The sequence below is a fragment of the Megalops cyprinoides genome, chromosome 24, assembly GCF_013368585.1.
Source record: "Megalops cyprinoides isolate fMegCyp1 chromosome 24, fMegCyp1.pri, whole genome shotgun sequence".
In the NCBI taxonomy this organism is placed as follows: Eukaryota; Metazoa; Chordata; class Actinopteri; order Elopiformes; family Megalopidae; genus Megalops; species Megalops cyprinoides.
The window spans coordinates 4004647-4031259 of NC_050606.1; the positions used below are offsets into that span (position 1 = coordinate 4004647).

The window sequence follows — 26613 nt, forward strand, 5'->3', positions numbered from 1 at the left end:
AACACGAGCTCTGTGACTTACAGTTCAACTTCAGCTAACTATGCCATTACAGAAAGAATTGCACCTTGAGACCGTGTAACCGACGCCCAGGTGGGTTTGTGTGCCTTTCTGTGTGATCAAACACAGGGTTAGGGTTAGGGTTACATTACTGGCATTTAGCAGACACTGTTATCCAGAGCAACTTACATCAGGTACAGTTTTTTTTCCCCCACAATGTTATCCATTTATACAGCTGGATATTTACAGGCAACTGTGGGTTAAGTACCTTGCCCTAGAGTACAGCAGCAGTGTCCCAGCAGGGAATCGAACCGGCAACCTTTTGGTTATGTGTCTGTGCGTGCTGTGATACGCGGGGAATCGGGATGTTTAGCACCGTCTCCGTTCAGGGAGCAGCACACAGGCACACGTTCCCGATGACTCCCAGCGCAGTCATCACCCACGCCGGCAGGTAAACAGGCCGAGGGTCACTCCTCTCCTCCGGCTCCACCGCTGTTACTATAGTTACGGGACCAAATGTTTGAGCAGCGGCCTGGCGTAGTCGAGCGGGAAAACAAAATGGCGGGGCGGGAATCCCTGGCGGGAGGGACTGCGGAGTGGACCCAGGAGCCGCTCCCTGTGACATCACCACATCGCCGAGCGATTCATCACCCGCCAGCAGGTAAACATTAACACAACCGAGTGCACGCAGAGGCAGGAAGCTTGCCTGGGTGCTTCTGCACACAGACCGCCGCCACAGCCAGGGGGTGCCCCCCCCCCCCCCCACATCCAAATAATGGGAATACAGAGCACACAACTGCAAAGCAAAAGAAATGAATTCCTGAAATGGGCAGGATGTGGCCACTGCCAATTACAGAAACACGCAGTAGATTAATCTAGATGAAGGCATTTTTCCTTGCCACTCATCTTCTGAAAATTTTTTTACCCCCATTTTCTACACAGAGGTCTCCATCCAGCACCTGTTCATTCATCCCCGGGACAGTTTCTACGCAGCACGCAAACGCTGTCTCCAGCTTTACACACGCAACATTAAACACACAAAGACGAACAAAAATAGCTCCATCAGGCAGGACATGTCTGCTCTGTCTCCACTGTTTTCCCATTACAGCCTCACTGTATGGGGCTTGTTTTTGTGCTCAGCAGGGTTCAGTGGGGAGGCGGCTGGGGGGTGGGGGTGGGGGTGGGGGTTGGGGGGGGGCGTGGGTGCGGTATCACCATGCTTGGCTTCAAATGAAAGCACATCTCCAGACAACAAAATAAAATGGCCTCTTCACAGATGAACAGCAGAGTGCTGTCACGTCACGTTTTGGCAGGAATATTGGAGGAGTGAGACCGTCCCGTACAGCTGTGGGGGGGATAAAATGGGGTTTATTAAAAGCACCCCTAGGGTAACAAGTAGGAAGTGAGCACACAATGCAAGCAGATTCAACTAAAGCAACAGCAGTCGCTTTGGACGGGCCCTGGATTTTCTTCAAATGTAGTAGCAGAGATTTCAGCTCCTTTGATCTCAAACATCCACCTTAGTTGGAGTCAAATTAAAAAGAAGCCATTTTGTTTAATATGGCCATCTCTGTACTGAACACAGAGACAGTTTTGCCCGAGCAGTGTTTGAGTTCTTTAACCTTTTCCTGGACAGCTGGCTTTCAGTGCTAGACTGTGCAGAGTGGTTATTTTGATTATACAAATTCCAAATGGATGAAGTAATCTGCTCTTTCCACAAACTGCAGCATGAAAAAGGTAAATCCTACAAAGGATCCAACAAGGAGAGGAGAGAAGAGGACAGTTCCAGCCATGCTACAAGGGGTTCTTCAGTTACAGTAAATGCCTTCCATAAGGCCACTATCAGAAATTTTGTTACCAGAGATATAAATAACATGCCATGTAGCAGGGGCCTGATACGTCAGGGGGATGCTATCCAGGCAGTGCAACTTTTCTCCAACACTCGCTGTCATTTTTGGCTTTACGCTTTTATATGGGCTGACGTCCATGTTGATCCAATCAGTCGGGAGCGTCTGACTGGTAAGTCGAATGAACAAATCTTTTAAAATTGTGAACCACTGCAAATGAAAAAAGTATTTGTTCGTTCATGAACTGCACACCATGACATGGAACATCTGCAACAAAGAATAAGAGCCAATGACACAGCATTGTGTCATGCACTGTAACACATGAATCAATTTCCTCCATTTCAGCCAACATAATCAAAACTTCTGGGAAGACCCATGTAACAAAATGAACGTCACAACTTTCGGGCAGTGAGCAAAAAACAATAAAAAAAAAACACTTGTGAAGTGAACACTTCACTGACAACTGAGATGTGTGCCAGGTAGGGTTGGGTATCGTTTGGGTTTTCTGATACCGGTGCTAAAGCGATACTTTTAAAACAGTACCGGTGCCTTAACAGTGCCTGAACCGATACTAGAAAAAAAGCACAAAACGGCAGTCGATGACATTAAAGAACGGCTTTTATATTGCTAAGGCAAATTTGAACTTGAAACTGAACAATATATTAACTGTTAACAGTTTAAAATATACTTAAATATACAAATATAAATAAATACAAACCACTTAACAAATGTTAGCATTGTTGGCATATGTTTTCACTCTTTATCTTTGTAGCCATGTGTTTCTGTCTACCACATGGAAGGAACATAGTGTTGTTGCTGCGATATCAACATTGAATAGATACGAGTGGCGTTTTTCCCCCCGGAAGCATTTCACATGGCCTCGGAAAACTGGAGGTGTGCTCCCGCATCAGGTATGACTAAAGGGAAAAAAAACACGGGAAAAACCTAACGCCACATGCCGGGGATAGCTGTTACTGCGCTAAAAATAGCTATTCAATGTATCGCCACGGTTATACCGCACAGCCCCAGGCTCAGGCATTTAAATGGGACCGAAATGAGGGACCGAAATCTGCACTGCGATTCGGTCTGGTCGGTACCGGTTGTATAGGGGTTTCGGTACGCAACCCTAGTGCCAGCTCAAAGAGTTTACTTCCACCACTGAAAGTAAAAACACAGCAAGGTGTGTGTACTTTCTGGAAGGAATGTGACAGAATTGCAGGTTAGAACACTGCTGAAAACCTGATTCTTTCATATGATGAGTGACGAGAACCACAACTGCTTCCTAAACTGTGCCTCACTACCAGTTTAAAAAACATAATAAAATGAAAAACCCAAAATAATTTCATTAAATCCTGAAGCATACAAAATAATAAGCCTCACACGACATCAAATACTTCAAGAGCGTACCAGAAGAAGAACCGCATATGTGCAGTGTTCGACAAAGCTGCATCTACACATGAGACATTACAAAGGCAAAAATAATGCACAGGTTCATTTCTTCCATTAACAAAAGGAGATGGAAATCAACACCACTGTGCTGTACTGACAAAAGCCTTTATACGCAGGGCTGACCACAACGGCTTCTCACACAGCGATCAGAGTGGGACTGCACTACAGGGAGCGCAGACAGGTGCTGGAAACACTGAGGTGTGTTAACGCACCTCTCTTTCCATGAGGACTCTCAGCGTGCAGCGATGCTGCACCCCCCCCCAACACCCCGCCCGCCCACACCGCCGCCGCTGCCCGGCTCCTGTCATTCACTCGCCCGACAGGCAGCAAAGGGCCACATTCACCAGGTAGCATAAACGTTTCGGGCACGTTCCCGGCCTGAGGAGGAATCCGACACCACGGTCTATTCAACCGCAGGCAGCACGGACCGACCGAGCGCAGCCAGCCAATCACAGCCCTGCGGTTCAGCAGGGGGAGAAAGAGAGAGGGAGAGAGCGAGCGAGGATCGGAGGAGCTGACAGCCACATCCCACCCATCAGAAAAGCCGTGGCTTCGGGAGATAAAACGGGCCAGACGGAATGCTTTACGAGCTGCTCGCTTCAGCTACTAACCTAAGAGTACACAGGCCGTATTTTTCCGGCTTTTCATCTTAACAGACATTTACGACGCAGTCCATTTCTGTACCGTACTGTTGCACAGGGAAAAACTGCACGATCGGAGACTTTCCACTGCGACTTCTGTTGGTTTCCCACACTGCTACAGGTTTTCTTGTATTCATGGACAGGTTTCACGGCTCCACATCTGCCCTAAACCTGTGCATCTGTAGAATAACCCAATTCTCTGCAACTACTTTTTAGTTATAAAAAAAAAAGCCATGATCCTCATTTGGTCATAAATCAAAATGAAAGCTGACAGACAGAAATAAGTTTGGATTGATCTATCAACATCTTTTAGATATTCTGCTATTCATGCACACACAATTTGTTACATCAGAGCAGGTAGTACAGTAGTTAAAATTTTTTTTTTTTTTTTACTGTCAGCCTAGTTAAAACGATTACAAAAAAGCTGAGGGCCCTGCAAACGAAGTTGCCTCATGAGAGCAGTTTAATCAGAGTGCCAGTTACCACTATAGACTGCTGAAACTACATCTGCTCAAATTGAAGATCCTTAAAGACTGTCATGCTGAGATGAACACTCACCTCAGTGGTCATTGTGAAGCTGGTCATCTCTGTGACGCATCATTCTTCCAATGAGCGATTACACAACCCTTTCTAATGCTGGGGCAAGTGTTTCAGCATCTGTTCTTAACATTCGGTGAAACCCTTAAATTTATATTTCATTTATATTTTTGAAAGCCCTCCTAATTACCACTTCAGCAGCTCATCACTGTAAGCCTCGTTCGTAAAATTGAATTTAGGCACTGAAATTAACAAGCTATACTTTCACTGGACTCCTAGAAATCCCTTCTGGGTGTAAAATGAAGGTCTGTTGTACACCATAAATAAAAAGCCCACAAACCAACACCCTCAACCAAACACAGAATAATCCTGCCACCACACCTGTGACTGGCGCAAGACTTCCCCATAGCCACATACCTAAACCAAGGCAGTCCACATGACCCTACCACCACCACCACCACCCTGAGATTCAACATGTCACGGCCTGAAGTCACCACACGCACACCAAGTATGTGTATCGTACAGGATATACCAGAAAGTAGACAGCAAACATTACCAGAACACAAATCAACAAGCTTGAATACCGTTCACAAGCACGCTTGTAAACATGCAACTTGTGAACTTTTGGAGGGTAACTCATACCGGTGTAATTCGCACCCGGGTTCGACGATTGGGCTGGATCAGTGTAGCTTAACAGTTTCCATTTCGGAAAGAACGGGAAAAGGCAAGAACAGTGTCCACCATCTGGCCTGCCTCGCCGAGCGCCTCTTATCTTTGTGCGCTGCATGGGCCGAGTCAAATTAAAGCTGCCATCTTGGGTGAAAGACTTTGGAGCCGTCCCATTGTGTGAGGAAAACACACACAAACACACACACACACTGGCCGCATCAATCACAGAGATGCTAAACCTGTTTCACTGGAAACTTAAACCCACTTTAAATAACCCAAACACACGAGAAACTAGTGGAATTGGTACATCAATTTATTGCAAGTGTGAATCAATCTTAGCAGGTGACAGCTAACTGAAATCGGGTAGTTTCCTCCTTGCTAGCTAACTCGCTAGCTAGCATTCATTCGCTCTTGATCACCAAAAGTCAATGTGGAATCACAAATAGCTGCCTAATTATCCAGCGCAAGCCTATTAACTAGACAAATCGCTGGCTATTGAGTTCATTACTATTTCTTCCAACGTCAACTGGCTAAATTGCCTATAAATTTCAACGCACCGTAACGCTGCCACTCGCTAGCAGTGGCGATCGGGTCAGTTTGGCAGCGAACCACGTTGTCCAGGTGAAGGCGAAAAGTGAGAAAGCTTCGGTTTCCTTCGTTAGAGGCATGGAAATAAGCCGTGCATCGACATACCGGGCTAGTTCTCACCCAGTTCTAACACTTAAAAGCAGCTAAGCTTAACTAGCTCACCAGGCTACCACGAACATCTGCTAGCTGGACTTTTTTGCTATCGACTAACTAACATCTACCTGGCTTCTGATAGCTAATGCTAGCTAGGTACTTTGATGAATAGCGGTGTTTTTAAGTTTTGTTGTCGGTTCTGTTGTTTTTCCCCCACTCCCATCCCATCACACGAGCATAAACGAAGTAACTAACGTTTAGCTAGCCAGATAATTCAATGATGGCAGCCCCCGTGTGGTCTGTCCACCCGAGACCACTGATCACCCTGTGTCCCTCCACAACCAGCCTGCTAAAGCTAACTCCCCAGCCGTACCTACCGATTTTCTACTTCTTGCAGGCTATTTTCCGATGGGAAAACCACTTTATTCGTATACTCCAATGCAGTTCCAGTACAGGATCCAGTAAATAGCTCTTAAAATCGAACTAAAATGATTTTTTCCATGATTCAACACAGGTCCCATGAAACGTCTCCATAATCTACAACCAACTCTTCCGTCCCGAGTTACTGAATCCCGACTGGCCGCACACAGCTTCTGATTATCAACTACTTCACCTGGGAAGCTAGCCTTGTTAAACAGCTGTGTTTTTTATTGCTAACGCTACAAAACATTATTATTCCGTTATTAATGTAAGGTAGGTGGTCAGTTTTTTTCATATGTATCAACTGACCTGAAAAGGCTGAATCTCCCCTCCGTGACTCGGTGACTCAGACCTCCCTCGCTGTGTACTAACATTGCACTCATTCACACTCACGCTAACGTTACATTGTACTTATTTTTCCCCTCGCAAGGAAATTTTTCAAACCAACAACTTTCCCCCAAAATTCCCCTTTGCTACTCACGCTCGTTCGCTCACAGAGGTGATTTTGCCGAAAGAGTAAATTAACTAAGTTAGTTAACATCAGCTAGCTAAGGCTGCCTTGCCTGCATTTGTGTGGGCATCCCTCTTGTTTATTGTAACACAAGATATCTAGCTAAAAAACTGGCTAGTTAGCCATTAAAGAAAGAAGCTAGCCAGCTAGCAACTTCGAACATTTTGAAAACTGGGGGTTTATCCGTTTATACTGATAGTTGGCTAGTTTGGCTAACTAGCCAACCATCAACAAACACTGCAAACTATCCTATGTTTTTTGTTTTGTTTTTTTTTTTTATGTTTTTTTTTTTAGCCAAATTAGCTAGTTATCTTTTTTCAAACCTAATTTAGCAACTTGCCAACAGCCCACGGCTAGCTATAAATTAGCTCCTCAGAAACTGTTTTACCTGTCCCCCTTAAAACATGGGCAAGCTGTTTTATCCCTACCTCTCATTCAGATGGCCATATATCTCTCCACGAATGCAGCTAACGTTAGCTGAGAAGGTAGCCGTTTACAATAGTTAGCTATCTAAACAGAAAACGAGAGGGAAAAAAAGAGATAGCTGGCTATCTTAAACGGTATCACTCAAAGCGCACTACCATGAAGCCGGGCCAACTGGCTAACAAGCTAACGAGAATAAAAACAAGGGGGGGAAAAAACTCACCCTTTCCGACAGCTAGGTCAGTTTAGGGGTTGCCTCAACTTAACCAGTGTATTTCCAGCGGTCTCTTCCCTTTGGTGCGTTGATATAAATCCGAATTTGGGGTCGGAAGTTTACTTTCGACGCCTCCCGTGTGCCATCCCCGCGGAGTACCTCGCCTTTGTGTTCATTTTTCTCACTCGATTCAAGTTTAATCCGATCGGACCCCGGCGGTCGCGCTCGCGAGCCCTCTCCTCGAGACACCAGCTCACCTTCCACGAGCAGAGGGGGCGCGTTCACCGCATGCTCACGTGCGTGCGCGTGAATGACCCCCTCGGGCGCTTACGCACATGCGTTTATTGTTTATCATCGCCACGGATTGTGGAGCAAGAGAAAAAAACACCCAGCATCCCGGATCTATGAGATCCGAAGTTTTTTGTTGCTGGTTGTTGTAAATGAACAGCGCTGCCAGCGGGATAACGACGCTGTACGGGTGAATGGGTGATTTAAGTTGGTGTCCATAGTCTCATTGGTGCGCTCTCCTCTCGAGAAAAGTGCAAGGGAAATGTCCCCGCGAGCCCACGCTGACCCGCCTTTTCCACAACAGTTTCCCTCCCCTGCAAAACGTGCTCGCACACCCAGAGGGGCACGTTTGTCATGGAAACCTGGCTAGTGACATCACCCGACTTTCAGAAGATCGCACGGGGCAGAACACTGACATCGGTCAGTATCCTGTTCCTTAGAATTAACAAAAACTGCATTGCCTGGATATATGATCACTTTCCGGGGGAGCGACTTACCACAAACGCAGAAAAGTGTTTCACTTCAAAGACAGAGGATACCAAGACACCGACATAAAGTATTTCTTCGTTCGATTCCTTCCATTTAATTTGCAGAAGTCAGAACCGTGCGGTTCAAATGAACTGTAGCCTGTTCGCTGTAAAAAGCGTTTAATAACCAAAAAAGGCTATCTATGAAACACTTGGAGCAGGGAATGATTTAGACTTAAGTTCAGTTAACTTTTGATCAAGTCTTACCGTTTGATCAACCGATAAAAACGATACAATAGCCCACATCGCAACATGGCGTTGTTCTGGGGGTGGGGGGAAGATGTCAAAGGCCTGCAATCTTTGGAAATTTGAACTTTGAATCCCACATTCAACCCATTTCAGTGGGTTATTTTCAAGAGGTGAAAGTTTATGAAGGTTTTCAAAATAGTAAGCCTTGTGAAGTGTCAAAATGCATAGCCTATAAAGGCTCCGTTTGTCAAACGGCGTTTGAGCAGATGTAAAATATTTCATGAAGCATACGGCCGCCGTTGCGCTTCGACACTACAGTCCCACGCTACGGAATTCCTCAGAGATGCTGCGGGCTGCCGTGCCTAACACACACACACACATGCTTTTTGTGCAGTTACGTGTCTTCGTGAGAAAATGTTTCGTTTCCTTTATCACCTCAGATGAAAATTCTGAAAGATGGTCGGATGGTTACACGAAGACGATTGAGTGGAATTCTGTCGACACATTCCTAGCATGGGGGCTCAAATAATACCGCGTCAGCATGCGCAAGTGCTCCTGTACACTCGATGGACCTTTAACGATCGCTAATGAAACCCTGGCACTCATAAATATTTAGACTAGACACCCCAAATTGTACGTGTAATTGCCAAATCAATTTATCAAATTCAAACGCATCTAAAAAATTGATTCACAAAATGCTCATTAAAAATCATTCATAGCTTCTGGTCTACTCTGCCAGTTATATAGGCTATATATAAACGCCGTAATCTTTTAATAAATGTTTGAGGCTTCAGATGAATGGTACTTTTTTAAAAAAGGAAAAACTAATTGAGAGGGGAGGTATGAATTACTTTTATACTGATTAATATTCGGGCGCTCAGTATCGCAAAGTCCAGCATAGTTCCTTTGGGGGTAACTACTGTACATGAGGATACTTAACCACGCTGCACTACTGGGTCTAAATACAACCAGTAGTGACTTGCTCTGGTCTGGCTAGACTGAGTCAACAGTGATCATCGCTCATTTTCCTTTTTCCTTTTCCTTCATCCTTTGCACGATGACGTAGATATTTCTATAGCTGTCACCTGGACCTGCAAAGGACATCCTCACCCTCTACTTGGACAGATTCTGGGGAGCCCCGCTAATGGGGACGTATACTGTAATGGTTTCACAGACTTAAACGCAAAGGGGAAATGTCCCCAAAACAAAACAAGCTGTTAAGGTGTGTATTTATTCATCGATGTTATAAGGACGTGTTATATATGAAATGTACAAGAGCGCGGGTCGACATGCCGCCCTTTGTCCCGGGAGTATGAAGCAGGAGGACTGCCTGGCGCTAATATTGGGGGTCTGGCAAGGGTTTGCAGGAATTTTTTTTTTAGTCTCTAAAAAGACGTAGCACTTTATTCACCAACATCACATATGTTTAAACTATGTTAATATTAAATTTCACAGAATTACGTTGTGCTTACTTGACATCACAATAAACGAGGTACATGATTTAATTCTTAATAGGTTCTGGATTACTTCCATGGTAATTTTCAAGAGAAAGTCTATCTAAACAAAATGCTGCATCATAATACAACCACACAGAAAATACTGTCCCACCACCAAAAATAATAATTTTCCTTACCACAAATCCAACCACTCAGCTCTGTTTTAAGTCATTAAGGGACTAACTGCAGGCTGAACTCTTCATGACTGCATCACTATTGTGAAACAGAGCTACACAAATCTGAAAAATTCCATAAGGTCATGAGCCTTCATAGTCCCACAGCAGCCGAAAAACCAAAATGCTTTTCCACCTTTGCGAAGCACTACTGTAGTTTGAAACTCTGGTGAACTAGCTGTTGTTAAAACGTCACTTTGTAGAACAAAGAGCGGTGCACTACTTGGTCACCGTAAGTGGAATCCTCAGAACAGTTTCTGGAGGTTCCAGAAGGTGGAACCACAGCCTGCTGAAGATGCAGGACGTTTATGTGTCAAAGAAAGATGGTAGGTATCGGTGAAGAGGCTTAAATTCCCAGAACACTTACGCATGATTAAAAGAAACACGTTTCACTGAAATCACTTTACTCTAAGATTTGGCATATGATGACAAAGGGAGGTGTCTTCATACTGACATCTGATCGGTTGGCATTGCACAGGATACACAAGGGCACAAAATGGCTGAGAACAAAAATGTAAACTATACACAAACCCAAAACGCACAAGAGTTTTACCGTTATATAGACCCCATACACCCGAAGAAAGGAATAGATTTGACTTTAGAATCTTTTAACCACAGGATTTTTTTTTATTGTTTTAACATTTCATCTTAAGAAGAACCAACACAGCAAATAAAGTTTGGGGGGGAGGGGGGGTCACAAAGATGGTCCAGATTTGGCTCTCATCACACTACCTTTCACTGTAGACAAGGTGGTTACCACATACCTCTGAACAGACCATGAGCGGTCAAAACAACCCCGTCTCCACACAACCGAATGCACATCTACAGTCAATGCTGAACACAACAGCACCCGTCACGCATGAACCTGAAAAACTGAATTCTGATACGAAACTTACGAAACTGAGATATTCTGTTACCGGTATGAATCCCTTGTGACACAATTTTGTTTTGATTTTGCTGTAACCACTAAAAATATCTGCATCTTTTTAAGGCAATCAGATGATCCTTGTATGCGGGGCGGTGGTCCACTTCTGTAGGCGTGATTATACAACACAGATAAACACAAAATTTGGCATTAAAATAGATAGAGAATATTGAGCCATTGTTGCGACACACAGAGCAGTTTGTGGGGGGCGGGGGGGTGACAAGCAGAAGGCAGATGTCAGAAAAAAACTAAAAGAACACGTAAAACAGGATTAAAAAGTCTGTGTCAAAGCAGGTTTTGGACTATAGCAATACTGTTGCAGTTTCAAGCCTCTAATGATACAGTATAGAATTTCAGCAAAATTCAGTAAAGAACTCTAGCTTGGTCGATATACACCAAAGCAAGAAATTATGACTATATATACAGAAGGTGACTGATAAATACAGAATTAAAATAGTCCTGCTTATTTTCTCTTCATTTTGAAATCGGCTACAGCTCTCGACACAGTCCTATGTGCATTCTTTTTTTAAACCAGAGTAGCCAGAGAGACTTCACTCACATAAACCCCATTAAAATACTCAAGATGACCTTGTAGTGTTTAATACAATTCAGTTTTGGAAGTCAGAAGGGCACAATCGTCAAAACCGGGGAAAAAAAATAATAATCATAGGAAACATGATGAATCACGATTTGACTGAGAAACCAAATGCAGATATGACTCCTCGGACTCTTGTCTGGTAGGTGAGCGGTGGCCACGTCTGCTGTGGGCCCAGAACAGACTTCCAGTTTAACAAGGACTGCAGAGGACCTGGGCTTGCTGACAGCCATCTGGTAAGTGAGTGGTCTCTGGAGACTGGGCGGTCATGGGGGGGGTGGGGGGGTGGTGGGTCGTGGGGAGGTTTGGGGAACATTAGGAGAAGGGTGTGAGAAGGCTGGGAGAGGGTTAGTCGGCGGTTGGGAGGTGAAGGTTGGGAGAAGGGTACGGAGACATTTAGAGAGTAGCTTAGTGGGACGGAGGGAGGGGAAAGTTTGGTGGGGGAGGGGGGGGGTTAGGGGGAAGGTTGGGGAACGTTAGGGAGAGATTGGGAGAAGGTTAAGGGAAGGTTAGCAGAAGGTTAGGGGGATGTTGGGACAAGGTTAGGAGAAGGCTAGGGGGGCAGTTAGAGAGAGGTTGGCAGCAGGTTACGGGCAGGTTACAGAGGTGGGGGGGGGAGGGAGCCCAGCCTGGGGAGCAGAGACAGGAGCTCTCAGCAGCAGCCCCCCCCAGCCTGCTGCCCCCCCTGGCTGCCCGACAGCGTGGCGCTGGTGGCAGCGTGCTGAGGACCAATCTTAATGCCGTTTGCCTGGAGGGGGGGGGGGGGGGGGGCAGAGGGAGAGAGAGAGAATTAGAGGGAGAGAGAGAAGGAGAGAAAGGGGGGAATGAGAGGGAGAGGGAAGGAGAGAGAGTCAGTGAAGGAAAGACAGGATGAGAGAGAGGGAACAAGAGGGACAGAGATAGAGGGAAAGCATGTGAGAAACAATGAAACAAGGAAGGAGAGAGAGAAGGAAAAAAAAATTTAACAAAGCAATACAAAATTCATTAATATGATCAGACAACTACTTTTTTTTCCTCCCCAAAATCAATAAACACTGTGCTACCCTTTATTTTTTATTTTTTTTTAGAAAGAAATGATAAAAAGAGGGCCAGAAAGAGAGAAACAGACACGCATTCTCACAGGCTCAAACGCACACACACACACACACACACACACACACACACACCACCCTCGGAGCCGGCTGAAATATAATGCCTGGAGTGGAGTAGCACAGTAGCGGGTGGAATCAGGCTCTTGAGGAAACAGGTTTATGGCAGCTGGCAGGGGTTCAGAGCTCTGGCCCTGGGGTCTCTGCCAGCCCCTCTCTGCACCGCAGCTCATGCGGTTTCGACTTTTCCTTTCCCCTCTCGTCCTAATAAAACCACCCTCCCGACAGCTGAACAGGCCCCCGCCAGCCTGGGGGGGGGGGGGGGTAACCTCGCAACACGCCAAGGAGTCACGGCCTGGCTTCCTGCCAGAGTGGCGCGGGCCGACGGCTGAGAGCTTCCGCTAAGACCGGACGCCTGCGCGAGGCGGCTGTGTGGCGCGGTGATTATCTGAGCGGACTCCCAAACAGAAGGCATCGGGAGCGAATCCCAATTGGGGCACAGCTGCTGCAACCTTGAGTACAGTGCTTAATCTTAACTGGCTCAGTAAGCAGACCTCAGTGGGTAATATGTAATAGCAAACATGTAACGGAATGTAATATGGATTAGTATGAATTATGCAAGTCAACCTGAACAAGGGCATCAGTGAGGAGAAAATCACACACACACACACACACACACACACACACACACACACACATACATACATATATATATATATGTATGCATAATAAAATTAACAGAAAAACAGTAATGACAGACTTTATACTATGCAATATAATATTACAATATTTTGTGTAGCTGAAGAGTAATACTAATTGCCTCACATTGGTGTATCACATTACTTAGGGGAGAGCTTACCTCATTGTTAATATCGAAGACCCCTTCCTGAATCTTCTCGTAGATCTCCTTGGCTGTGTTGATGAATGCCTAAATACAAAGAGAGGAGACGTTTACAGTTAATGTCTACAGACATGACTAGTGAGAAGCAGTTTAGCCGTTATACGCAGCTAACGAAGAGCTTTTGCTGCTGATGTAAATGACTGCGGTAGGAGGAAATAAAGAACATAACATGCAAAAAGCAGCGTTAACTTACTCTAAAGACACCGTAACCCTCTACTGAGAAAGGCCAAGCGAACACACCCCACTCATGTTCACGAAACAGGAACTGAGGGATACCATATGCACAATACAAGCACAATCGAGTCAAAGCATACATAACCATGACAATCAAATCAATTCAAATCACTGAGAACCGGCGTCAGATTTATACAGTGGTATCGAAGGGCAGAAGACTGTTGAATTTTGTTGCCGTCTGTTGCCCTCTAGTGGTTGATAATGATGCTCACATTTCCTAGCATCTTCAGCTTTCAGCCACGAGTGAGACACCCAAACATCGCGTTTCAGTGTTACTGAAAAATCTTTGTGCGTGTGCAGTGACATTTAGACTAATTATGTCACAACTCCAACCCACACAGAATTTCTGCTCATGCAGTCATCACTGATATTATTCATGAAGACAGCAGAAACCCACTAATTTTAAATCCTCTACAAGCATAAGACAAGGTAAGATAAGGGATAGTTGGGGTTATATTTACTGTTCCACCTAGCTCTGACACATACCTGATTCAAACTGTCTCTAGAGATAGGAATAACACAAGACTTCAAAGACAAAAAACCTCCAGGGTTCAGTGTGGAACAAACAAATAATCACATGTATATTTAATTGGTCATTTGATTTACAAAATTAATTTGATCTGCTTGAGTCCAGCTCCGCTTGACTACCAAACAAAGCCTAATAACATAATCAGATATAAGTTTCTGATTGTCACTAACCTGAATTCTCCACACTGAAGTCACAACTTGTGCATGTTTCGTTTTTTGTGGGGTTTACAGTCAACAGTTGTCGGAAATCTATTTCTTTTTTCTGTGAAGGTGGACTTTCCTCTGTCACCATTATGCACAAAATTCATTCTGAAATCACACACTTTGACAGAGCATCAGCGGGAATGCCCTGGGGGAATGTACTCGTGTCACAAACTTAGACTGTGATCATCAGAGAATAGCAGGCCGTGTTCCCTTCCTCGGAATATGGGGAAAAAAGGGAGTTCACAGTTCAATCATTTCTCTTAAATGTGAAGTCATATCATTCATGTTTCAATGAATCTTCATACTGGAATACAGTAATACCAGACACACACACAGCTTTCTCTTCTGTGTAATATTGCTGAATTCTGCAGCCATAGATCCTGGTCACAGGTTAATCCCTAAATCTAGATTTGCCTGGTCTATAACAACACCTTCTGTGTTTGCACAGGAGTCCTGAGGCAAGATTTTGTAATCCTGCAATACAATGACACACAACCAAGAGTTATTTGTCATACTACAAGTCCCACAATGCACCACAGGAGACCCAATGCTGATTGGAGGATAGGCGTGTCTACACTTGCATCATCCACACAACTTGTCAAAACATGTCAAAAGTCCCTGGTGCCAGACTGGTGAGACGAGTAGATGTTGACCAACGACACCCACCCAGCCCCCGACAGAATGAAGCCAGTTATGTTCCACCACTACGAAGTTCCGGTCAGCAAACAGCCCAGCTCGGACTGGAACCTGGGTCCGACGCCCTCACCTCTTCTACGTTTGACGCCGTCTTGGCGGAGGTTTCCATGAAGATAAGACCGTGTTCTCTGGCAAAGGCCTCTCCCTCCTCCTTCTTCACCTCTCTCCGGGACTCCAAGTCACTGCAAGAGCCCGCAGCATTCAGACCGACACGCACAGTGACGTGGAGCCGTGTCCCAAGCACAAACCCCACGTACAGATACACTTACTGTGAAAACTGAACATCTGAGAGGGAGTAAATACAGTCTAGCTGAAGACAGCAGAATATGTGGGTTTTACCCTACAGCAAATGCATTTGTTGCCATTTTATCTAAGGAAGAAAACACAGACCTTTTATTCCCTATCAGCATGATGACCATGTTGGAATTGGAATGTTGTCGAGCATCTTCTAACCAAGTGGTCAAGTGGTTGAAGGTGTCCCTTCTGTAAAGAAGAATCAGACAAATTCAGACAAACTCAAACCACAATTTGCATAATCAACTCAATCATTTTGCAGCCCCTGAAAAAAGGCTTCACTGCTGAAGATAAATGACCTCAACAAGAACACTCCTGTAGAAGAGAAAAACAAAAGATGACAACCTTCCTTAATATTGAAGGAACGTCTTTCTTATTTTTACTCAATACAACATTAAGTGAATCCATCCTTGCCTAAATAAAGATACACAATTACTGACAAAAATTACTGTAATAAAAAAATGCAAATGTCTCCTGTGTCTAGCGTGTTTAATGGGACACAGTGGTCTAACCTGTGTTTTCCGGAATACAGTGCTCTAACACGCGCTCTCTGTACTGGCTGTGTGGATGAGACATGGTGGTCTAGCTGAGCTCAGAGGGCGTGCCTCACCTTGTGATGTCATAAACCAGCAGCGCCCCAGCAGCCCCTCTGTAGTAGGATCTGGTGATGGACCGGAACGACTCCTGACCCGCCTGAAACAAAGGTCATCGAGCACTGAGCGGCTCAGCCAATCACAGCACAGCATACGAGAGCAGCAGAATCGGCCAGACCCCACCCCCCTGCATCCACCACATGCTGCCTTATCTAGTTCTCCCGGCTTTGAGGCGAGATTGATGGTCAGCTACGGTTCGTTTGCAGGAGAACCACAGCAAAAAGCATCCAGACAGCCATGCGAGCGCAAGCGCCAAACTGCGAGCGCGCTCCTGACAGAAGCACAACATGAGGACTTCATTCAGCTTTGGCAAGAACATGATTGTTTATACGACCCATCTGCAAATAGTTTCCACCACACTTACCAGAGGACTGACAATTGGGAAGAAACTGCCGGGCAGCTTCACAGAAACAGTGAATGACCTTGCGTGTCCTGGAGTTATGGCGCATGCTACACGACCTGTGCATCTGTAACCAGCGGGGAGCAACGTGTGGCACAGAAACCCGTGTCCCGAGGTGGTGACACACAGCGCAATTCCCCCGCTCCACCGCTCCTGCTGCATCCCCACAGGTTCTGCAACGGCCCCCTGAGTTTTCCCCTCCATTATGTTTACAGTTACGCTTAGACATTTAGCCGACACTCGCGTCCAGGGTGACAAATATGAGCTGAGCCAATAGCACATGATCAGAGCTGCAGGTGACAGTGGGCATCATTACATAACATACAGTGTTAGAGTGCTACCATAGACGCAAGAGAGAGTTTGAGGATATAGTGCTCTTAATTAACAGATGTATCTGAGGATATAATACGAGTGATCAGGTGCGGGACTGCTCGAACGAAGCCACATCCATACGGAGGTCATTAGAAAAGGAAAGACATGAGGTCAACTCTGTGCTCACACCACAGGACTGCACAGGTCACGGGCAGAAAAAGGCATACTTACTGTGTCCCAGATCTGAAGTTTAATCTGTTTCCCATCAATGGTGATCATTCGCGCACCAAATTCTACACCTGTCGGACAGAATTACACCTATCAGTGAACATTATGAAGCAAGTCACTCACACACCTACCACGGTTAAAAAAAAAAACTCCCACAAGCTGAGGAGCAGAGTGAAAGGAAGTAAGCTGGCTCTGGGGAAACGAGAGGATGAAACTGGGAGAGAGATGGATGATGAATGTAACAAATATGAGAAGCTCCATTAACTGAGACAAGCTGCTTCAGACAGAACTCATTCAGGGCCACTTTGTGCACTTCTCTACAGAACAATGCAGGCTGTACCTTAGACGGGCCTGCATTGCCCTGATCTGTGGGATTCCATTAGGAAAGCCGAGGCATTGTTATTGGGCCTTTAAACACTAACAATGGCTTCTGTAACAGGGAAGCTAAAGCATACTGCAACCCAAAGAGAGCCTCAGTCACTGTGCATGTTTAAACACACAGAAGACCTGGAGCAATCACACACAAACAGGGAAGCCCCTGCATTTACACACGGCAGACTACATATGAATGATGCCACACTAATTATGGAGAATGATTATGACATATAATGTGCTAAACCAGCATGTCATCAAGATATTGCTAGATATTATACTGTATATATGTGTGTGTGTGTGGGGGGGGGGGCATATATCTAAACAAAGAAATAAGCACAGTGTAACATAATACAAACGAAAACACGGGAAATATTTCTTACCAATAGTGAGATCGTGCACCGGCTGAAACCTCTTATCTGTAAACTGTAGCAGTAAACACGATTTCCCCACTCCTGAAACGTAAAGACAGAACGCCGTCAGCATCCTCTGACATCACTCCGTTGGCAAAGGCTCATTGGCTGACTGGTGAGCAGCTAACTGAACACACAGTTCAAATTTTCATTTCACATTCTCACTGGAATGCATTTCTTAAGGCATGGAATAACTTTGGGACTGTTATCTGCAGGTATTTGTAGTAAGACTCTAGTGGACATAGTAACAGTCACTTTATATTACAGACAAATATGGGACCAAAAAAGCCCACTCTCCTCATAATATTTCCCCACATATAAGGCCTTCTAACCTAGTTATGACCAGTATGAATGATCATTCAAAAAAACAGAACATTTAAACAATCAAACTGACCTATTGGCCCAGTGCTCAACATTCACTCACATCTGCAAGGACAGAGTTCCTGGTCCCTAATGCACAACGCCTTTATACGTATACATATATGTGAAGTATATGTGTCTGCCTGGATCTAAACAACACAGGGTCTTAGTTCACAAAAGGATCACAAATTCAGGGGCATTGAAAAAGGAACTGAAATGAGTTAGAGGTGGAAGAACTTTCCCCCCCGGTCCACTGGTCTCTCTCTCTCTCTCCGTCTCTCTCTCTCTCTCTCCCTCTCCGTCTCTCTCTGTCTCTCTCTCTGTCTCTCTCTCACGCTCCACTACCAGCCTGGAATCCTGAGGCCTGGGGGAATAATGCTGTGCCAGGTATTCGGCAGGGCCGCTGCAGGGGGAAGCTGTGCAGCTTGTAGCACACATTACACTGCAACGGTGTAGCAGATGCTCTGTTCCACAGCGACTTACACAGCTGACCATTCTAACATCTTATCCATTCATACAGGGGGATATTTACTGATGCAATCAGGGTTACAACAGCAGTCCCCCCCCCTCCTCCCGGGGAATCAAACCAGCAACCTCTGGGACACAAGCCCTGTTTTTTTCACCACTGCTCCATACTGCTGGCCAACACACTTTCCTCACAGTGCATTTTTCTTACAGTGGGCTGTGCTGGGAGTGTCAGCCTTTATCTAACAGAGATATGAGTCAAACCTGCCCATGCATAAAGCCACGGGGGGGGGGGGGGGGGGGGGGGGGGGGTTAAAGCCATCAGGCACTCATTATGATATGACCTATTGTGAGAGAAGAGGTGTGACCAGTTCGGTGGGAAAAGCCAACAGAAACGCTCGGCTTTCCCGCTACCAGGTGTGCAGGCAGGTACACCTGTCAGCACACCAGGTCCTGTGAGAGATGACATCCAATGTGTGATAACTAAACCAGAAGACCGCTAATTGATTACTTGGTTCAGTACTGAATTGCTTGTTTCTGAGGAAAAAATCCAGCTCCATTCTTGCATGTCAATATTCAAGAAAAATGGCTAAAGAACCCTGCACAAAACACAATACACTGATATCAATTCTCCCGCTTGTGTGTGGGTGAATGCAGGAAAGAATGGGAGATTCACAAAGTGTTTTGAAAGAAAGGGAGGTTCAATTATCTTAATATTTTATGCTATGGCTCAAAAAAGTCAAATAAAAAATGAATCAAACTGCACATCCCGAGAAGCCATCTATTCACCTGTTGCACATGTCTGTTAATTTGATTCATGCTGTTAAATCCCCAAATACATGTTAATAAGTCCACAATAAAGCCTTCATAAGCTATTCACAAGCACGGCGTGAACATTTCATAGAGCAGTTGGCCAATGTGCTTTCTGACGGTTGACACAGAGTGGCATTCATCATACTCTCAGGTGCGTGCCTTCGTTTTGTAAAATGTGTGAGGCTGTATCTTACTCCGCACTACGGAGCGCGGCATTGCAGCTGTTAATGCATGAAGGTGTGCTGGCAAAGACAAAACCATGTCACACTCAACAGCCTAAACACACAGCTAATGGCACGTACAGCTAATGATTCGCACACGTGGCGTACACTGGAACACAGAGAAAAGAACAGCCACACAGGGCCCACCCATACAATCCCCAGCCAACACCCGAGGATATTTGTGCTCTAATTGCCCACGCACTTCATTTGCTCAATGTAAAGAAAAACACGCATGAACAGAAGAGGAGCCAAATAACAACAAAGTGAACAAAACGCACAGTGGGACGCAGCTGACTGCGAGATCCGTGGGTGACGGTGTGGCGGTCTGGAACAACAGAGCCGGCCCAACGTCTGCGTTTCCAGGAGCAACAGCCGTTGCTAAGCAGGGGAACTGATAGAGCGCTCATCGGGATGAGATGTGAGGAAACAACAGGTCGATGACAGAGAAGCCTCTCAGCCAATGAGAGCACGGCACCGGAGAGCATGACTTCAGGCCATTTATTATTTAAGCAGTCGAGCTAAGAATGTTCAGTACTGAATTTATGAATGCCGATTCAACTTCTTCCAAAAAGCAAAAACTAAAATGTGGGAACTGTCATCGCAGAAGACAACAAATACAGTTTTACCCCAGCACTGTGAAATACGTGTTGTGAAAACCGGGTTTCTTCTCTATGTGTACGCTAAAGGTATCATCATTATACATGTTAAGAAAAATAAATTGTATTTTATTTATTCATTTATTCATTTTTTACAATTACAAGCAGGAGGTAGAAATTCTTCCCCTGAACAGAGACAGACATCACTAACAGGCACCAGCTGCTGGAAGCACAAACAAAAGAAGAGAACCAGATGTGTTGTCAAGAACCAGAACCAGACTCCTACTGCATTCTGCCTAGCTGTGGTAACCGGGCCTGCTTTAAACACTAGTTTTTCCAAAGAAAATGCTTCGGACTCCACGGGACACTCAGCTAACAGCGTTGGGGGTAGCCGAGAGGCAGAGACTGGGCCACGTGGTAGCTCGCCCCTCATCAGACTGCTAACTCGACCCCAAGCTCCAACTCCATGCTTTTTTAAGTGCAGCAACTTTAATATACGCTTCTGGAGCTGGAACCACTGCGACTGCTGGCACCAGACTTGCCCTCCAATGGATGTGGAGTTCTGTATTGTTATTTTTTGTCACTACCTCCCCAATTTGGGAGCGAGTGATTTGTGCACCTGCTGCTGTTTCTCAGGTTCCCTCTCTGAAATCAAACCCAGGTGTGTCACACAGAGGACTCTCCACAATCTGAATATTTATTCATGTTTTGAGAACGTTTGCTTATGTATGAATGCAGCTGAAAGACGTCTTCACGGAACTGAGGTGCAGGGTGGGAAATGTAGTCGTGAGCTATGGACCAGGGTGCAACGACCAGAAGCTAACTTTATGAGAACCCTGGGACTCATCTACAGGACTAAGTGAATATAAGGGAAAGCAACAAAGTCTATTCTCAGCGCTGAAACAAACAGGCAAGCCAACCAATGAAGGCGAGTCTTGGGTACACTACCTGAAGCGTCCTGCGGCTGAGCTGATACAAAAAGACTACAGAGATGGGTGGGGCGTGACACTATCATTTTCCTCTCTGTTTCAGCAAACCTGCTGTCTGGTAAACCATTAAAAGGTGTGTGTGTGTGTGTGTGTGTGTAGCAGACTGCTTTTTCCCCCAATCACAATATCTGAAACGTGGCCATATGCAAGATTTGTCCTTTCATTATTTTTTGCATTCAAATCGTTCAGTAATTCCACGTGAAATCTCAGCTTGAGCCACAGAGCACCCAGAGATCAATCTCAAACGATTTATGTTTGATTTATGTTTCACAGAACAGGGCGTATAGAAATATACTATAGCCTGACTCGTTTGTATGCATGATAATCTCTCTTTACCATAATATTAACCTACATTAATGGGTATTTCGGCATTTATCTTTAGAATTGTCTTGAAATGGCGTTTGGTTTCATGAACTAAGCATTTATAAATCCTCTTTGTGTGAGCCCTTGTACTCGGTGCAACCAACTAAATACTTTCCCTTGGTTCATTGTATTGTACTTACCCTCTCCTTCCAGAAAACAAACTTAATTCAACACTGGATCACAAAATATTGCTGAACAATGCTGTGTGCTTTTTAAGAAACGACTGAGGAAAACGGCAGGAAAAATTCATTAACACAACATAATTAATAAACTTCTGTGTCTTGACTCAACAGATTTACACAAACAGCAACAACAAAGTAAAAACTACCAAACCAAATAAATACAACAGTATAATTCAGATTTGAACAGCTGTCACAGCAAAGATTAGACAGCATCCTTCTTGCAACCAACGCTCAACTTGATGAGTGGGTGCCTAGACAGAAAGAAACTCAGCCTTCCCGCTGGTAAATGGAGAAAATTCACAGAATAGGCACAAACAGCTGCTCTGGATAAACCCAGCTCATTAACATCAACACAGTTAATGATCTCCAACCTCTCTTAATATTAACACCGAATAGGCCTCCTATCAGCACAGGGACTGCGTGAAGTGTGGAGTGATGTCGTTTCCTGTAGGATATTCAGACCCCCCCCCACCCCCACCGCCCCCACCGCCTGGACAGCAGGTGTCCGTTTCAAAATGGAGGCCAGCTCAGATGTCTGCTGGTCCCAGTGGGTTAGGAGACCCAAGGAGCAGACAGACACAGTGTGACTCCAGCACAGCGAGGCGTGTGGGGCCTGCAGCTGCTCGGTGTGAGGGGCCTGTAATTTAAAAGCACTTTAGACTGACTGCAGCGTAATAGCCAACATTTTGCCCTTTAGGTGGATTGCAACGTGCTGGGAAACAGATTCAATCAATGGGGTTGATTCATTAGATAGGCTACATCCAGTAAAAGAAATTACATGGGGGGGGGTTCAGAAACATGTAATTTCAAGGGCTGGGATACTTCATTTGGGCCTTCATACGAGTTTCTTCTGGCGTAATACATCTACGAAATACACAGTGAAGAACTAACTGAAAGAAAAATAGTCCTGTGACGTGAGTGGATATTCCTCTTAAATGGGTCTACTGACTCAGCCAGGGGACGCTTGTGTTTATAGGGAAACACTGACTCTACAGTGGAACACTGGTACTTGCTCTGGAGCCACTGATACCAGTGAAAATCCTCCATATATCCATGCAGGGTCCAGCACCACAATATTCATTTTCACAATATATACTTTGTTTGAGTGAGCCCTATATCCATATGCTTTCAAATAAAATGCACAGCATTAACAAATATGGTTGCATGTCATCAATGCAACCCTTCAATTTTTTACCTACAAAATAGATTACCAAGCTCATCAAATACAAGTCTCATCACAGAGTTTCAGATCCAGAAAATGGGAGCTACGTGCACAAGGATTAGAGCAGAGCGTTTTGTCAGGAATTTGGATACGTTTAATATGAAACGTGTAGTGCTGGAGTCTGTAACACACTGGTGATCTTTGGATTTGACAGGTATGCAGGCACACAGCTACTTTCAGCAACAGGCAGTCTCCTGTGCTCACACCGAGTCAAGATACTGTGAACCATCCCCAAATCTTACAGCTTCCTACTGAAGCGGCAAATTGGAACTCCAGGCAGACATTCCACAAAGTCTGGACAAGGGTCCGCCACAAAAACTCGACAGACAGGCCTTTCCTCACACTCGACCGGGCCAGTGGGTCAGCGCAAGGCAGAAACGACCACAAGCCTCACTGTGCGGAGTGAATACTACGGGTGCACTGCCAGCACAACCTGGTCTGAGCCTCACCTGCCTGGCCGTTCCAAAGACAGCGACCCTCCGGCACTAGACTCAGAAACAAATTGTATCTTTTCACAGGGTGAACTAGGAAACTGGAACTGTTGTGTCATCAAAATGTTTTAAGGATAGCAAAATGTGTTCATTGTGTTGGTACAATATGTACAATTCCTCGACTGCCTTTCAAAGCAGTACTGACTTAGAAAGAAGCTATGTGCATAGCCACACAAAAGCAGTCTTAAATCAATAAAAATAAAGTAAACCCCACATAAAATAAACATTTAAAGTAAAGCAGGATAGTATTTTTCAAATTATTCAAGTGGCCAAGGTGATTACAAACAATTGTAGAAGAAAATGGTATTATATTATGTCTTCTAAGCAGCAATGAAGTTGTTTACGTTTTTTAGCATTACATACAATAATGTTTCATTTCATTTGAATATTCAAAGTACCTTTGCACTGAGCCATTTTCAAGCTTGGTCGACCACACTGTTACCCTGTGTGAGATTTTACTGTAAGACATCAGATAAATGTTTCTTCGACGACTTCAAATCTTTGTGTAAGAGCGACCATAGAAATAATACCAGCCTTCCCATAATGTAATCCAACGAGGCTAGCAGGTGGCAGCCTGAACAGAGGCCTCAAAGAAGAGACGATTAAACTAATGCAAATTGGGAAGCTCATTTCCACCTCTATAAACGCTGTTTCCACCTGTGCTAAAAAAATCTCCAATTATTTCGGCCCCGAGTCTCGCACAGAACGTGTGCGAAAGAAAACGCGTAAAAGTGCGAAAACTCCAGGCGCAGCGCTGCCTGGCATCATTAAGAAATTAACCAGTTTGATTCATGATGCAGCGACCCAGCTGTGATGAGGGGGACAGTACTGTACCGCAGGCCCGAAGTGAACCGAAGACATGCACAGCAACCAAACAAATCATTAATATTCCCCTGACAGCTCGGATGCAGGAAATCGAGTTTGTATCTTAACCCGTAAGAATGAAATTAGCAACTGTCTGTGATGCGACTGTTGCCAATGTTTGAGAGCATATGCGAGGATCAACCCCATTAGAGTTCCTGGATAGCTAGCCAGCTAGACTAGGCCCACTAAAAACAAACAGCATATTGAAATTTAAAAGTATAACAGGGCAAATCAGGAGCAAAACAGTTCAGCAGGCTCGGTAGCTCGACAACTAGAGAGCAACTGTCAACGCCATTTTCAAAAAAGACAATATTTGGCAGCGATGTAGTTAGCTAATGTTAGTTAGCAAGCGAGCTAGAATTATTATGACCGTCCTCCTACAATCGCCAGAGTGGCTAATGCTGGAACACAGTTCAGCTATGAGCGTGTTTATCTCTGTGAAGGCCTAGCACTGTTTGAGATCACGACCATTATCTCAGGGGCCATTTTCAGAAAAAACGTCCTGTTTTGCCGTGTAGCTAATTAGCTAGCTAGCTGCTTTGCCAGCGATCCAGACACATATGACACCCTTCCACCCTCGCCCGCATCGGCACCGCAAAGATCAGGGTGGCACAGGTTGAGGGGACCGCTGTCACACACTTTAATGACAAATTATCCAGCCTTTGCTTAGCTGGTAATTTTGGGCCGGCTAACCAGCTTAGCCACACAGTAGGAAAAATATGCAGCCCTCCCTCCCCTCGCGTCCCTGCTTTCACCACGTCATTGACTCCAACACTGCGGAAATAAAGGATATCAGCTAGCCTAGCTAGCAAGCTATGCATCTCTTTTTTTCCTCCAAACACCGACACAAAGCGATCGCTTACCCGTGTCTCCGATAATGATGTATTTGAAGAGGTACGCGTACGCCATGGCCAACGAATGCTGTGCCTATCGGTCCTGGCCTTTAATGCTGTTACCTCTGTGAAATAGCTACTTTTCCAGCTCTGTAGGAATTGCCGGTGATCTCGGTTGTATCTCCGCTTTTGCCACCCTCTTTTTTCTCACCGAACGGGAAGGAACAATAAACACCTTCCAGCTTCGGCTGCTGACGTCATCACGCACGCCTTCGCCACGCGCCACGCAGACGCGTCTCCGCGAGGCCGGAAGTGCTGACGATTCTGCCCTGAAGTTCGGCGACTGGAAGGGAGGAAGGTCCTGATCAGTGATCAGGAATGGATTTGTCTAAGTGACATACCTCTTTGAACACGTGAATGTACTTGAAATGCCGTGAGGTAAAAGGCAGCGGCTAAATTTGGTTATGTATTCTACACAGGGCAGTTGGCATGTTGACTTAATCCACTTATGTACACAGAATAAATGGAGAGAATGAGTCCATAAAGAATTGATGTTGCCTAACAGGCTCAGATATCACCTCATCTCTCATTTTGTCATAGATCTGGCGACATCCTTCAGGACTTGGTTCGGCTTTTGCAGCAGACCCTGTTTCAAACCGGGGAAGCAAAAATGAAATTACCAAGCAATCCATTAAATTAAGAGTCCATGGATATAAAAAATGCATACCATTCCAATAGGTACAGTATATTTTGTACAGAGAGATATGTAACTTGTAAAAAAAGAAACTGAGGGACATTCAGTACCTATATGTAGTATATAAAACATACAAACAAAAAACATCTGTCAAGCAGGATGATGGCGTCTTCCTCTGACAGTAAGGCCTTCCCAGCAACACCCACATGTCGATCCTGGCCACAGTACTGCCTCTCCCATGCCTCAGTAATCTTACCTGAGCCAGATATGCCTGTCCTTTGGTTTGCATCACTTATAGTTGGAAAAAGCTGAATTTTCTCCCATCAGTGTGTCATTAAAAGGATATAGAGGTAGGGATAAACTCGTTGCTGTCCCATTACTGGGGGTTTGGGGTGTGGAAGCATCACCCCAGAGGAGGGGCTCTCAGATTCTTGGAGCATCTTTTGGTCATTCATATAAAACTTTTCTCAAACCCATTTTATGGGCTGTTTGGAGTACACATTCTCTGTAGACCACTGTCAGGTATGGCTGCTCAGCTCCAGGAATCCTGTTTATTCTGTTGATTATTTTACTGAGCATAAGCCTGTGTTTCACACTGACAGTGCGTAAAATGAT

General features: G+C 45.1%; 2 protein-coding genes across 2 annotated transcripts in view; both read right to left on the minus strand.

Moving 5' to 3' along the window:
* LOC118771511 (chromodomain-helicase-DNA-binding protein 7-like) overlaps nt 1–7663 on the minus strand; it is a 48740-nt gene extending 41077 nt beyond the window's left edge. Inside the window, exon 1 of the mRNA XM_036519518.1 lies at nt 7399–7663. The gene's annotated coding sequence lies outside the window, so the exon portion shown is untranslated. The remainder of the gene's footprint in view (nt 1–7398) is intronic.
* Nucleotides 7664–12028: 4365 nt separating this feature from the next.
* On the minus strand, nt 12029–25557 carry LOC118770886 (ras-related protein Rab-2A). Its single transcript, XM_036518647.1, has 8 exons — nt 25335–25557; nt 17876–17947; nt 17124–17191; nt 16138–16220; nt 15624–15716; nt 15304–15415; nt 13530–13598; nt 12029–12330 (listed from the first exon to the last, which is right to left on the minus strand). Exons 1-8 carry the CDS (start codon nt 25378–25380, stop codon nt 12235–12237), a joined length of 639 nt encoding a protein of 212 aa, XP_036374540.1. The 5' UTR covers nt 25381–25557; the 3' UTR covers nt 12029–12234.
* Nucleotides 25558–26613: the final 1056 nt, after the last annotated feature.

Coding starts and splice junctions, on each gene's coding strand:
- LOC118770886 (XM_036518647.1), bottom strand. CDS start 25,380: ATGGCGTACGCGTACCTCTTCAAATACATCATTATCGGAGACACGG. Junction 17,948..25,334: donor CATCATTATCGGAGACACGG/GTAAGCGATCGC, acceptor TTTACGTTTCAG/GAGTGGGGAAATCGTGTTTA. Junction 15,717..16,137: donor CTGGTTTATGACATCACAAG/GTGAGGCACGCC, acceptor TCTTCTTTACAG/AAGGGACACCTTCAACCACT.